General features: G+C 47.2%; 3 protein-coding genes across 3 annotated transcripts; 1 reads left to right on the forward strand and 2 right to left on the reverse strand.

The window, feature by feature from the left end:
- Positions 1-245: 245 nt before the first annotated feature.
- Positions 246-1,835, reverse strand: N7519_004395 (histidine phosphatase family protein; the record flags this gene model as incomplete). Its single annotated transcript, XM_057291171.1, has 2 exons — positions 246-1,590; positions 1,642-1,835. The coding sequence occupies 2 exons, from the start codon at positions 1,833-1,835 to the stop codon at positions 246-248; spliced, it is 1,539 nt and encodes a 512-aa protein (XP_057152373.1).
- A 1,314-nt stretch (positions 1,836-3,149) lies between these two features.
- Positions 3,150-5,043, forward strand: N7519_004396 (uncharacterized protein; the record flags this gene model as incomplete). Its single annotated transcript, XM_057291172.1, is given in 4 exon segments — positions 3,150-3,590; positions 3,712-4,157; positions 4,172-4,884; positions 4,904-5,043. Coding segments are annotated over 4 exon segments (1,740 nt in total), but the record flags the coding sequence as incomplete, so codon positions are not given.
- Positions 5,044-6,067: 1,024 nt separating this feature from the next.
- On the reverse strand, positions 6,068-7,790 carry N7519_004397 (uncharacterized protein; the record flags this gene model as incomplete). Its single annotated transcript, XM_057291173.1, has 4 exons — positions 6,068-6,233; positions 6,288-6,964; positions 7,018-7,512; positions 7,563-7,790. The coding sequence occupies 4 exons, from the start codon at positions 7,788-7,790 to the stop codon at positions 6,068-6,070; spliced, it is 1,566 nt and encodes a 521-aa protein (XP_057152375.1).
- Positions 7,791-12,298: the final 4,508 nt, after the last annotated feature.

Genomic DNA, 12,298 nt, shown 5'->3' on the forward strand with positions numbered 1-12,298 from the left:
TATAAACACAACAATTTATTATATTCATGTATACAATTTTTAGTTTACTCGATACAGAGCGGTTAAATATTCTTATAATGACTGATTCGGATTTGTGCATGCGGCTGAAATTAATCTAAATAATTTAAAGTTGGAACAACTTAGTGAGTTGAGACTTTGTTCAGCATCTGTCAAAAGCTTCTTCACTGTAACGAAGATAGTGACTGTACGACTCCGAATCACGAGATGTGGCAATGGACATAGCTTCAGATTGCACCCGTCGTGATGTCCCCGTACGCCGGGATCGAATAGTTGCCGGAACAACTCTCCTCATACTTCGCCTTTGCAATGTTTTCCTTCTGAACCTTGATGAACGTCTGCAGCTCACACCATCCGTCATCCCTCTCCCCGCACTCTGTAATACTGCGTCCCAGAGGAATTGTCCTCTGATTCATTAACAAATGCACATAGGTTGTTTCACCTCCCTCGGACTCATATGCGGAGGCCTGAGGATCCTCCGAGCGCCTCGCAAGTACGGGCCGCGGCGCCTTGATTACCTCTATATTGAAGCGGCCAGCGAATGGAACAATATGGCTGACAACCAATTGTCGGTTCGGCGGCGGACCAGAGGTGGGCAGGAACTCTCCAAACTGTGTGAGGCCAAGAGCCGTCAACATCGAGAATATGGTGGTATCGTGACTAAAGTCCAAATACAAGTTCTGGTTCAAAGGGAAGGTTGAAGGGCTGGCGTCCAATGTTTCATTGATGGCAGTAGACCCCTCGTCCGGTTGAGGGTACTGGTGTTGCAGTCGGGCGATGAGCTCCTCGACGTAGCCCACGCCCACTGCCCGTCCGGTGGGAGACGCAAATCCGTTCCCTCCGTAGTAGCTTAGGTCAATGCTATACTCAAACCCTAGCCACTCTTCCATGGTAAAGAGGGAGCAAAAAGGGCTGTACCCCAAGCCGACGGTTTCGTATGGACACATAGTCTGAGCATTATAGGTGTCTTCAATTGTCCAGTTCGGGTTGCCCGTCATCGACTGACGGAATCTATCCGTTGCACTCTTCAGATATTTCTCCTGCCATTGGGTGCTTGCCCAGTCTCCGGCGGCTGACCGATCGTTGTCGTTATTGGGACATGCCTTATCTCCGGCAAGAGGATTCTTGAATCCAGTTTCCTCGATAAGAACTTCCAAAGTAACGTTCTTGGTCCAGTTAGGGCCAAAGAAGCCGTTCAGGAAGTTCTCGGCTGATTGCAACATTCGCACTTGAGTGGTCGTACGGGCGACAAGTGGTGAGGAGGGATCATAAAGTCGACCATAGTTAAACCAATTAAGCACACCGCTGTCAAAGAGCTGTTGGCGCCCAAGAGCCGTCAGCTCTTCTTTTCCCAGTTGATATTCCCAACTATTGAGGAACGCCAGATTACCAGTGAAGCGAGTCCCGTTGCCTAGAAGTTCTGCTACACGGTCTGGAAAGGTGGCTACAGAGGCACTCGAAGTGGGATATCGAGATCCGTGTCGGTGTACCATATGCATCTGTGTGATATTGGTGCCTGGGGGAAGTGGATATTCTTTGACCCCGAATCCTGATGGATTTGGCATGTAAGGTCTTGGTCCCATGGTTAGTCACTAGAAAACGATGAGCTGTGTCCATACGTACGACAGATTGCCCATATTCTTGAATGCTTCAGCGCCATCAGTCTTTCCGATGATAGGCACGTCGGTCACCACCGGGGTATTGGGGACATAAGAATGTTGCCCAAACGGAGCCAGGTTTGTTTGCGCCAGAAAGGGTGCACTTCCGGCCTCAGTTGGACCTGTTTTTACATATATGTCAACACTTGGTGGGCGCATTGGTAGTAGGAGTTGGGGAATATAATACCAGCAAACGGACCATAGCTGGTCTGAAAATAATCCGGAATTGTGGATGTTCCTCTTAGCTTCACGACTCCAGCATTCACGGCTGTCGCACCAAGAAGTAGAAACTGAGAAGAGATATGCATCGCCGCACGAGTAAGTCTGGGTAAATATGATCGATAGAAGCTCAACAACCGTTCTCCTTGGTGTTCTCCCTTTCCCCGCCTTACGGTCCTGTCGGAATCTTTTATAGAACGATCCGGCTCAGATTGCTTCTTTGGGGATGCGGAGAGCCCTGGCGCCAAACCGCATTAGTATCTAGTTATTGCTTATCATTAGCCGATCCTTGTCGGCAATTTCCGATCAATTGGTCCCATGGCGACACAAGTGGAGATGATAGACGATCTACCTAGTGTACATACTTCCAAGGTTACATCCCCGTAGTAGGGCAGCCAATTATCGTCAGTGCGCTAGGTTTTCAGATTTCCTATGATAAAATTTGGTCCCCTGCCTCACCGCTGGTCTTTTCCATACTCCTTACTAGGTAGGTACCTTGTGCTAGATAATTGCCTTATTTCTGAGCAGCAAACCATAAATTACGCGAATAAGTCGTCATAGCAATTATTCTAAGACCCATAGTATAGGTAATTCAACCGTTAAATAATCCAGATCGAAAATTCGTAGTATAAAGAACGCGAATACCGTATGGCCGCTTATGCGGCCTGCCGTCATATCTTTTAGCGGTCTTTGTAGCGGTCATTTTTGGTAGTATTTTTCGGAAACATTTTTTTACATATTTCCTCCCATACTACTGACTACTGCTATTGTGAAATATCGGTTATATGTTGTGAAAAAGGTCTAAGTGCAATAACATGTGACCAATGTCACTTCCCCGCGGGGCCCCGCGTTTTTCCCGGCAATACCCGGGCACCTGCATGTCCCCGTATTCCGGTTGTCTCGGCAAGCTTTAAGCTTTTCCCGCATAACCCAACGGCTAAGATCTCGTCTATCTATTGGTTAGCATCTCGTTCCCGGAATCATGTTTCCTTACACGTTGCCAAACTAACCAATTGGGACTATCCTTTATACGAGGGTATATTGGACGGCCTTTGAAGGCAATAGAAAGCAGCCATGCGTCAAAGTCAATCTTCTGTTGATTGTGCTTATTTTTTCGAAATCAGCTTCACATCACTGGGCGGACCAATCCTTTCACATTCGACAATTTAGCTATTCAGAAAGCCACTTCCAAGGCTGGGAATAGCCGACAGCCTCAGAGACACGAGGGTTACCGCTCCTTTCGCATAAATAGGCGCTCTTGACTCAACAAGAGAATGTCTCCGTGTCCCAATAATCTTCTCTCCACAGCCTCCTGTGACTCAGTCATACGACTACTTCTTCTCCTCTTGTTCGCATCTAAAGCCTGGGAGTCCAATTCCGGAAAGGACAGTCATGGCCAAGGATGACATTTTGTCGACAGGGAATGCCCTGGCGGATATCGAACGCCAGGGCTCTGTGTCGATGGCTAAGACAACCAATAATGCGAAATCAGGTGCTGAAGCGGAGCATAAAATGACCTTGCTACAAGGTATCAGAACTTATCCGAAGGCGATCGCGTGGAGTGTTCTCATTTCCACATGTATCGCGATGGAGGGTTATGATATCAGTCTGGTCAATAATTTCTATGCGTTTCCGCAATTCACACGCAAGTACGGTGAATTGACATCAGATGGCTCCTATGAAGTAACAGCTCCAGTACGTCGAGCCAGTGGTTATTACCCATTTTTCCTTCCCCATTCTTTCCTTTTGGATCCTTTTCCACCTTCCTTTCGGATAGGTATGCATGGTATATTACTAACACTATTATTGCATGTAGTGGCAAGCCGGCCTCAGCAACGGCGCCTACTGTGGAGAAATCATTGGCCTCTTTATCAATGGATGGGCTTCGGAGCGATTCGGGTACCGCTATACAATTCTGACTTCCCTAGCCCTGATCACCGCATTCACAGCGATCTTTTTCACGGCGCCAAACATCCAAACTCTGCTCGCAGCGGAAATCCTCGCCGGAGTTCCATGGGGCATTTTTCAAACGCTCACGGTGACCTATGCTTCTGAAGTTTGTCCTGTCGTTCTAAGAGGATACCTCACGTCATATGTCAATTTCTGCTGGGGCCTAGGGCAACTTATAGGTATTGGAGTCATCAAATCGATGTTAAATCGGGATGATCAATGGTCATACAGAATTCCATATGGATTGCAGTGGATGTGGCCAGTTCCTCTCTTTGTTGGGATTTTTCTCGCCCGGAGTCGCCTTGGTGGTTGGTCAGAAAGAATAGGGACGAAGATGCGAAGAAGGCACTCCTACGCCTCACGAATCCTGACCGGAACGTGGATTTCAATGCGGACGAGACCATTGCCATGATACGTCATACTACGGATCTTGAAGCGAAGCTTTCAGATGGAGCCTCATACTTTGATTGTTTCAAAGGGACGAATTTGCGGCGCACAGAGATTGTCTGTCTTGTGTGGGCTATTCAGAACCTCAGCGGCAATTCCTTTTCTAATTACTCCACATACTTTCTGGAACAGGCAGGATTATCAGCATCCAATTCCTATTCATTCGCGATGGGACAATATGGGATTAACATGGTTGGTGTCCTCGGGGCATGGCTCCTCATGTCTTTTGGAATTGGCCGAAGAACGCTGTATCTCTATGGCCTCTGTGGACTATGCACTGTATTAGTCTTGATTGGTTTCCTTGGCCTAGTCCCCAGTGCACAAAAGGATCAAGCATCACTCGCAACAGGTTCAATGATGCTCTGCTGGGCATTATTCTACCAGCTTTCCGTCGGAACTGTGGCCTATTCGCTCGTGGCAGAGATCTCTACTCGTCGGCTGCAAATCAAGACTGTGGTGCTCGGTCGCATCCTATACAATGTTGTTGCTATCATCTGTGGTGTGTTGACACCCTATATGTTGAACCCTACTGCCTGGGATTGGAGTAATTATGCAGGGTTCTTCTGGGGGGGGAATTTGCTTCCTTTGTGTTGTATACACATTTTTCCGAGTCCCAGAAACAACTGGTCGCACCTTTGCTGAACTTGATATGCTGTTTGAAGAGAAAGTGTCGGCCAGGAAGTTTGCCAGCACCCAGGTCGAGGCATATCAAGATCAGGTGGAAGTGTTCGAGCACACGGTCAAAGAATGAGCGACTCGTACACTGTCAGGTCCGCTAGTGTTGCTAGGTAAAGTGTTCTAGCAAGCAAAGCAAACGACCTGATCCTAGCATGTGATCAAGCAGATCGTGATAGTTTATAACAAAATTCTCAATTTCTCCGTTTTGAAGTCTTTTCCTCTTTTGTATAGGCGGCATGGGAGGCAGTTCCTAAAACCAACATTAGGAGCTAGTTGAGGCAATGCCCCAAAACGGTGGCCTTTTCCTCCGGAATGTGCCTGAGCGTCCTTCATCACCGTCAAGCAACCTAATCAGCGCATAAATCCTCCAGTGCTGTCAAAGAAACCGCCTTCAGGAAAGGTTATATCTAGAAAAGTTGCCTTTTTTGGTCCTTTTCTGCTGTCTGCCTAACTAACTGAGGGTGGAGCAGAAAATAACTATGCCAAACTTAGTGCCTTAGTCGCCCTATACACAATATACACCCTGGCTATCATCCGATTCAGTCCAAGAAATGGACACCCATCGTTCACGACGAGCGAAGTTTGTCCTGTAACAAATCACGGATCGTGTTAATGCAAATCTGATCGAGCGACAATGCTTCCTAGGTCGGGATCCAGAAGATATGTCCCCTTGGGGTCTGTATTTTGCCTATCGCATCTGTGGGGCTCATATGTGAAGTAAAGCACCGCATGGCCTTGGGGTGTTGGGGAGCCTATGAAGGTTTCATGAGTATTGATGTACGGTGGAATGTGGCAGGCGTTTATCTGCAGCTATTGGAGGCCCAGAAGGCTATCAATTTGGAGGCGTGAGCTCGGTGTGATATACATATTATGCCCTCGGTGCACTACTATGAAAATGCGCACCATTCTCAGTTCGCTCTTTGTTCTATGAAAGTTCTATGAAAGAGAAAAAATAAAGTGGACGTGCCGCTTGCCCATACTTGAGACTTGCACGGTGAGTTGCCCCCTGCGACCTTGTATAAAAGACAATCAGTGATAAAAGTGCACCGAGCTGGTTCGCCCGGGCATCCCCTAGTTATCTGCATATCCGTTGTTCTTCACTTTTCAATTCCCCCTAAACCCACTGAATCGGTGTTCTTGCTGTGCCATCTATTGCCCTTCCAATGCAAAAGCATAGTCGGAATGAAGCTAGCACCTACAATCAAAGCAGTGACGACGCCAGAGCTATTAGCAATCCCGACACTCTCAAACATAGACGTGAACCTAGAATACCGGTCAGCGTTTAGGCTTCAAAAATTGGCAATCAGGTCAACTTACCAGAAAGGTCCAATGAATCCCCATGTCGAGCGTATGAAGTTGATAAACACCCCAACACTGCCCGCATCCTGGGGATACAAATCCACCGCATAGGTAGTGAGCACCGTGGTCACAACCTGATTGCCGAAAGCAGCAACACCAGTCCCAACCACTGGCCTAACATCCAATTTCCCAGCGGTAGCTTGCTCAGTGCATACCAAGAAAATAACCATACCAGCAATAGTTAGCAGGAAACCAATATAGCTCAGCCAGAGTCGGAACTCTGGCGCAGGCTTGCGACCAATCTTCCGCGCACGAGTATTCATCCACATGTCTGACATGAACCCGCCTAACTGTTCGCCCAATAGAGAACCGATAATCAAGCCGAGAAACAGCAACCCGAGTTGCTGGGCGTTGAGCTCGAACTTGCTTTGCAGCAGCTGGGGAACCTCGACCGAGTTCAGGACTGAGGCGAAGAGGAAGACCATGGAGTAGGCAATCGCGGCAAGCATAACGGGGATGTTTGTGAACAGTGTCAGGGGGTGCCAGAACTCGGTTATCTTGAATGGGGTCGGGTCGATCCGTCGAAGGGACAGGTACTCTGTCTTGAACGCAGATGACCGGGACTGCACGTCGGCCCCGATATAACGGGTCTCGGGTCCGAAGAAAATGTAGAGGATGAACTCGACAGCGTTGGTCTGGATATAGTATCAGTAATGTGGCTTTTTTGCTTTCTTGGCTAGATACTCACAATGGCCAAGATCCAGTATATCCAGCGGTATCCAACACGTTGAGTCACAAATCCAAAAATGAACGGACCAACTGGCACACCCAAGGTCACCATGAGAGTCCAAACACCCATGTAACGCGCTCTCTCATGTTTGAAGAATGTCTCGGTGACAACAACACTACCGATTGCCATAGCCGGCGATATAAATAATGAAACCAGAGCTCGACATGCCGCCATAGAAGCGTAGTTTGTGCTCTTAGCACAGCCAATGTTACAAGCACAGCTTAGTACCAGCGACAGGAGGAAAATCGGACGTCTTCCAAAACGGTGAGAGAGCGGTTTCCAGAATAATGGGGCACCTCCCAGAATTGCGATCTGTAGAGAGGTCAAATAGCTGACTCGTTGGATAGAGACTCCTAGATCTTCTGCGATATCTTCATAGGCACAGATAATAGCTGCCGCGGTAAATGTACCCATGCAAGCATGGAACGCAACGAGGCCCAAGTTGGTTGATTTCTGCCGTGCTATTAGCTTGGAATTCAGAAGACTGTGCCATTCCCACTGACCTTCCACGAGGGCCAGTTGTATGGGTCCGCTGGATCCATACTAGGAATCGGATCAAGGTCCAGGGTGCCATGTCGTTCAAGCAAGTATGATTTGTGCGACTCTGAAAGAAGTGCAGCCGGTTCAGGGTAGATGGCGCCGATTTCTTTCTCTGCGTAATCCGAGCCGAATTTTGGATGGGAAGCCCCAGGGGTGGCATGATCGGGTGAAGCCATAGTGCAGAATATCATACAAGATAACAGGCCACGTTGAAATCACTGGAGACAGCGGAGAATGTCAGATAAAAGGGATCCATTTTGACCCCGCAGCCTGGGGGATTCGTAATTATTTCCGGGGTATGGGGCCGTTGTTGGGGAAGCCGGGGATAGGAATGGACTGTAAAATTGACAATGGGTATTCAGTGGGCCTCTGTTGTCCAGTGGTGGACTTTGTCGGTAGTTATATAGAGGAGTATTTGCCAGAAAATACAGAAATCGGGTGGTATTTGGGGGTTATCCGTATTACGGGGGGGGTTGAGACATTTTACTATAGCGTCTCGGCTCTGATACCAGGAGCTAACAAAATACAATACTAGTAGACCGAGGTCTGTCGATGATACACTAAGTGCGAACTGCTAATACGTCCTCCTCACTACTTCTCATATACTTTGGCCAAGCCGGCTAAGCAGATCGCAGAAGCTTGGAACTTGATAAACATGTCTAATCCGGATAATTGTAGAAAGTGAAGAAGGTATAAAAATTCAATACTAGCGATAATTTCTACTTGTACCATATCTACACTTTCTATAATTTGTACACTTTTTACAATTTCTATGATTTCTATATCTATTACAGATATTCCGAACGTCTTCATGCTCCTGACACCCGCGATAAATGATAAATAGGTGTGTCGCAACCTCCACGACACATAGCCGCTGTTGATCTCTCGTCTCTGGAGTGCTTCGTACGTACGCTGCTCTTGCTGACACGGGATCAGCTTGCGATCTCGAGGGTGGATGGGAAATGTTGGTGTTGAGTGCGCACCGCCACGGATTTGCGACCATGGACTAACAGCCCTAATCGCTTCCTCATTGGGGGGGCTCTGGTTCCTCGCGCCGTGTCAGTCCCAGGCCATGTAGGAGGGCGCGGAGCGAAACGGCTGTTCCAGTTCATGTATAGTGCTAACTTACTACACAATTCAGTCTCCTCAGTCGCGGACAACTAGCCCTCAATGGCTCATTTAGTTGGGAGACACTGCAGCTCGCGATCGGTCTGTGTATCATGGCAGGCAAGGTAGTTTGATTAGTTCGTACGTTGCGCTGGTGCTTTCCGATCTACTCGACTTGTTGGGGTGTAGCTAAAACCCGTCTTCGTGGTCAAGAGGGCAGAGAAGGCAAGGATGGCATATAGAGGCTCAATATGTCGTGGTGTACCATTCATTCCACCCCAGTGATACAGCCAAGTGGCTGCCAGTGGATTAGTCAACGCTGACGACATGGCAACCATCGGTTCTGTTGTCGGCGCGTCGTAAGCGGACGGTAGGCAGTACTGCTCGGACCCAGGCCTAAATATCTTCCATCAGGTCCCGGGTCAGCGTGCCCTCTGGTCAGAGTCGATAGTTCATGGCGATCGGCATGAACTCCCCTGATCATCCCCTGATCATCCCCTGAGCTCCCTGATCCACTCACTGATCATCATCTTAGCACCCTGATTTGCTCACTAAGGGCAAAGTCATTATCATTCAAGATTCCATATCCTCCGCTGCTCTAGATTCCCCTTCCAAATTCGGCTCGACTAAAGATTTCTCCGGGACTTTTTGCTGAAACAAAATTTGAGCAAAATTTTCGTAGGTTATCAAGTCCGGCAAAATCAGAGTCCGTCTTCAATGACGCAATCCCCCACGAATGTGGTACTAAGCAAAGTATAAAACGAGAGTCCTTCATTTTCTCGATTCTTCCAAATTGCGGCTCACAATCGAAAGTGAGTAATTCGGGATGGGCCTTATCTTCACAAAAGACTGCCCAAACTGACTCGTAATGACATAAAAGCCTGCCTCGACGAATATGCCAGCAGAGGTCAGAGTTTGGGCAGACAGCTTCCAGAAAAGGAAAAATGGAGTTCAAGGTCGGCATCGAAAAGGCTAGCTAGTTAGCAATCAACATCTAATATATTGGAACGGATCAACAAAACCTACCATCTGGGTGATAGGAGACTTTTAGTATGATTAACTCTAACAATTCCTCCTCTTTATCTAGAGATTGCCAGAGTGCGTTGTCAACAGAAGAAGTGTGTTTAGAGTCGATGCCGGCAACCGAAGCTTTACTGTTGAAATGTATGAGATGGGAACGAAGATCTCGCGAGGCGGCTCTGAAAGTATGTTAGTGATGATACGAATGACGAAGTCTCCTTTCTTACCGATTGAGGATGTGCAAAAGGACACGTTCGCGTTCACCCTCTGATATAAGGCTTAAAGGTCGAGGTCTCCCGCCATTTACCCGAAAAGGCTGCTTCATAGAGAAAGTGTACGATTCTGAGAAGTCATATAGAACCGTATCGTAAATGTCATCAGGGAGTCGAAAGTGGTGATCGCGGATGTCGCCATGGGTTATGCCAATTCGATGTAAAGCATCCAGGCGACGAAGTCGGTCTTTTAGTAAAGAATGATACCACTCTTGCTCGAATGGGCTTAGAAGAATCACTCCAGGAGTGGTACAAAACCTTTCAGAGAGCGTTCTTAGGATAGTTAAGAAGCTTTCAGACTGGGAATTGACAACTTCACTAAGAACACGTCGAGAACATAAGTCCGGTTTTATTGCCTCTACCACAACCGCTCGTTCATGGTAATACCCAGAAGAAAATCGAGATTTTGATATGTCGGTGATCACTCCGTGGAATTGTGGGAAATAGATTCTTTCACACGCGGGACAGCATAGGTCAATATGGCTATATGCCCGAGCCTCCCGATAGAATCTATCGAACTCGTACACAGCATCGTTTATCGTTTCGGGAGTCAGTGGTACTCCAACACGATGAAGCCGTATCTTAGCATCGTGCTTAGAATAGCAAGGAAACTAGTAAATGATTAATCGGAGCACGCATATAATGATTGTCTCCACTTACGACTTTGGCGATATATTTTCTGTGTCCCCTGATGCGAAGCCAAAACACCTGTATAGTGTTCGCATCCGATGGTCTTGATTTGTCGGCCTTGGCTCCTAGTTCCCAATTGTCGTCTTCAGCACAGAAAGGTCGGAATTTTTGGCCCTTAAGTTCGCTTGTTTTCAGTATTTCTGGACGACTGCCAGAGAAAAATAGGTTCATCCAAGTATCTCCTTCCTCCATGATAGGCGTTCCGGTTAAGGAAATAGGATATAGAGATGACCCTGCACTCACTTTGAAGCTGGTTGTAGAAACAGTGCTGGTTGTAGAGACAGTTAAGACGAGAATATGTTGAAGTCGATTGTTTAAGGCGCCTCCCGAAATTATTGTCATGTGAGATACGTTCCAAGCCCTGGAGGTTATCCTTGTATTATGTCACCTATTCTTAACTCCAGGGCTCTCCCCACTATTTAGCTCCATCATTTCCCAATGTGGATGTGATCATGTAATTTATACGCGGACGCGGGCAGCAGATGCCCCGCGTTGGGCACCGAAGAGTTATCTTCAGGCGAGATTCAAAAATGCAACCAAATTCGATTACAAAACAATTGGGCGTAATTTTGTTGATACATGATTTTCCTGTCCACTGGCATCATTGTGCAGAACCGGCCACTACCATGATACCATATATTGACAATCAAATAGTAAGGGCGACTTTCTCACAACATACTGTAATACTAAAATGAATTCTCTAGAGCCGTAGATGGAAGCACTTAATATCTGTGTCTCCCTGTACTCCTTACTAGACTGGATTAGCTTGCGACACTTTTGCCTCGCCCGTTGTCTCCCTTATTGTTAAAGGATCGGATTCGGTCATAGGACAAGATGCTGGTGGAGGAGTCGAAGGAAACTAGCCGGCTGTTGGAAAGTGCACTTACCCTATTATATTTTATTCTGCGTTTAGAAGTAATTTTGTGATAATAGGTCTATAGTAAAAGGAGCTTTATTAATTTTGGAAAGGAGGATATTAGAAAGACCTTTTTTGCTTGAGATAACTCTGATATGTGTTTCTTGGAAGGAGATCATTCTAAACTTGGTGGATCTTTATGATTTATTGTTCTCGCAAATGTTCTATAGCGGTGGCTCTTGTATGATGAGCTTTCCTGAATGAATAAGGCATCGGAAATAATGTTTGCTTCGGTACACCTAGTGAATGACGCATACACCAACGCAACTTAACTCGCCAATTTGCTCTAAGAGCTTGTTTCGGAAAATGTTGTGACTATAATAGAAGCTGTCTGCCTGGAATCCACGTCAAAGCGATAAACGGTGCCTACCCCCAACCAGGCAGGCTATCGAATGCGAGGTTGTGGCACGCTCTTGCAGCCCAGCGAAAATCTTTCCCGTCAAGATTTCTGACGACATCTCCTTCGCATTAAATGGGACTAAAGTGAGTGAGAGTTTCATCCGAGACATGTGAGCAAAAACTGGCACTCGCAATGCCCAGCTTTCCCGAGTGCGAAATCCACTTTTGACGCCCGCCATTGATCTATCCCTCCATCTATCTTCGTGACAGCAATCCTAAACGTTTAGTCCGAAGACATCATTCCCTATGTACATATAGTCAAGGCTCACCCTGGATAGTGTAGATCCGCCTCCAC

This window comes from Penicillium mononematosum (assembly GCF_028829835.1).
Source record: "Penicillium mononematosum strain IBT 11891 chromosome Unknown utg000002l:1.0-8112719.0:1.0-8118358.0, whole genome shotgun sequence".
Taxonomy (NCBI): domain Eukaryota; kingdom Fungi; phylum Ascomycota; class Eurotiomycetes; order Eurotiales; family Aspergillaceae; genus Penicillium; species Penicillium mononematosum.